The 2043-nt window shown below is 50.0% G+C and overlaps 1 protein-coding gene across 1 annotated transcript in view; it reads right to left on the bottom strand.

Moving 5' to 3' along the window:
- The window catches only part of ZNF236 (zinc finger protein 236), a 95827-nt gene that overhangs the window by 36499 nt on the left and 57285 nt on the right, over positions 1-2043 (bottom strand). The window contains exon 18 of the mRNA XM_042782521.1: positions 929-1080. Coding sequence (XP_042638455.1) covers positions 929-1080 — 152 coding nt within the window. The remainder of the gene's footprint in view (positions 1-928; positions 1081-2043) is intronic.

Below are 2043 nucleotides of genomic sequence, written 5' to 3'. Positions count from 1 at the left end.
CAGGGTCTCCAAGGCTGTCAGTCTTCACAGAAGCAAAGCCCAAACCACACCCACTGCCCTGAAGTCCATTCTGACCCACAGCGCCCCTAGAGGACAGAGTGGAACTGCCCCACAGGGTTTCCCAGGCTGTCATCTTTACAGAAACTGACTGCCTCGTCTTTCTGCCCTGAAGCAGCTGGTGGGTTTGAACCATCGACCTTTCAGTTAGCAGCCAAATGCTTCAACCATTGCGCCACCAGAGCTCCTATAGTTAGTCATACAATAGAACAGTATTTGGCAATAAAAAATGACTGAGGCATGATCTGTACTGCAACGTGGACAGACTTTGGAAAAACAGTGCCCAGTGGAGCAAGGCAGCAGAGACCAGTGCTGCCCAAGCCTCCTCACATGAGCTGTGCCCAAGAGGACAGGGGTATAGTCCATTTGTGGCTTCCTGGGCGCAGTGTTGGGGAAAGCAGAGAGCGACTGCTCACAGGTGTAAGGATCCACCGGGGATGGTGACAATGTCCTAACATTGCACTGAGGTGAGGGCTGGCCCCCTCTGCACACGTGCACTCTGACAGGTGAAGTAAACTGCCTGTGAAGTCTATGTTGATGGCACTTGTAGTAGTTAAGGTTGTGTGTCAACTTTGCTGGGCCTGGTTGAGTGGCAGCCAGCAGCTGAGTGAAGAAAGCCTCCAGCTTCAGTTGGCCAGGAGCAGGAGGCAGAGCTGAAGCCCAAGGTTGAGGGGCTTTCACCCACCCCCCAAAGCCTGGCACCTTGAACTGGGACTTAAAGCCTCCAAATTGTAAGAATAAACTCGTGTTTGTTAAAACCATCCCATCTGTGGTATATTCCTGTCAGAGCAGCACTAGGTAACCAAAACAGCACTGTTACCCAAAGGTGTATTTCAAAGGCTTAATTCCCAAATCTGAGGTGGACACTGACCTGTGTGTGTCTTCTCGTGGGACTTGAGAACCCCGGAGGAGACGAAGCCCCGCCCGCAGAGCTTGCACTTGTATGGCTTCTCGCCGGTGTGGGAGCGAACGTGCTGCTTCAGGTGGCTGGACTTCTTAAACGCCTTGTGGCAGTAGTCACACCTGCAAACACAGGAAAGGTCCGTGTACACAGTGGGGCCTAATGTGTACCTGGGAAGAGGGAAGCAGACAAGCTCCACCGTTCACCCCTGCTGAGTGGTTAAGTGTGACTGTTAGAAAAAGTAGGCATGCTTCCCCGACACTAAAAAACTGTAACACATATAAAACATACAACATGAGTAAGAAGGGTGTCAGATCAAATTATGTTCAGAGTATCTGTAGTCTTCAACGGAGCCTGTAGTTTCAACATCAGTAAATCCTATAATAACCTCCCAGCAGGCAAAATGCTCAAGTGCTCGGCAGTTCTTCCTCTAACCACGGCAGGAAGGAAAGCCATCTTTACCAAGGCCCAGAGTGCTGGTAGTGTAGTGCATAAGGCAACTGGCTGCTAACCTGAAGGTCAGGGGTTCCAACCCACCTGTCACTCCACAGAAGGGAGATGGGGGGAAGGGAGATGGGGTAATATACTTCCACAAAGATCTACCGCCTCAAAAACCCATGGGGGTCACTAAGAGTTGGAACCAACTCAATGGCAGTGAGTTATTTTGGTTGGGAGGTATCCTGGTTCTTCAAGACTAGAATGAGTGCCAGAGTCTGGACACTTGGAAATGTCATTAATTTACAAAATTTGGAGGCTTAAATAATACTTCACAAAACATATTGTGTACACATGCTTACAAAAATTTAGCATTATTATGAATAGCAGATAACTATGTTGCACTTTCTCCTCTCAAAGCAACCCCTGCCATGAAGTGGATTCCAACCCACAGAGCTCCTAGAGGCCAGAGTGGAACTGCCCCACAGGGTCTCCAAGGCTGTCAGTCTTCACAGAAGCAAAGGCCAAACCATACCCACCGTCCTGGAGTCCATTCTGACTCACAGAGCCCCTTGAGGTCAGAGTGGAAGAGCCCCATGGGGTCTCCAAGGCTGTCAGTCTTCACAGAAACAAAGCCCAGACCAAACCCA

The sequence above is a fragment of the Orycteropus afer genome, unplaced genomic scaffold (genome assembly GCF_000298275.1).
Source record: "Orycteropus afer afer isolate SDZICR_OR568_19922 unplaced genomic scaffold, OryAfe1.0 scaffold00356, whole genome shotgun sequence".
NCBI classification, from domain to species: domain Eukaryota; kingdom Metazoa; phylum Chordata; class Mammalia; order Tubulidentata; family Orycteropodidae; genus Orycteropus; species Orycteropus afer.
Note: the sequence above shows the minus strand (reverse complement) of the source record. Positions and strands in the feature narration are given on the sequence as shown.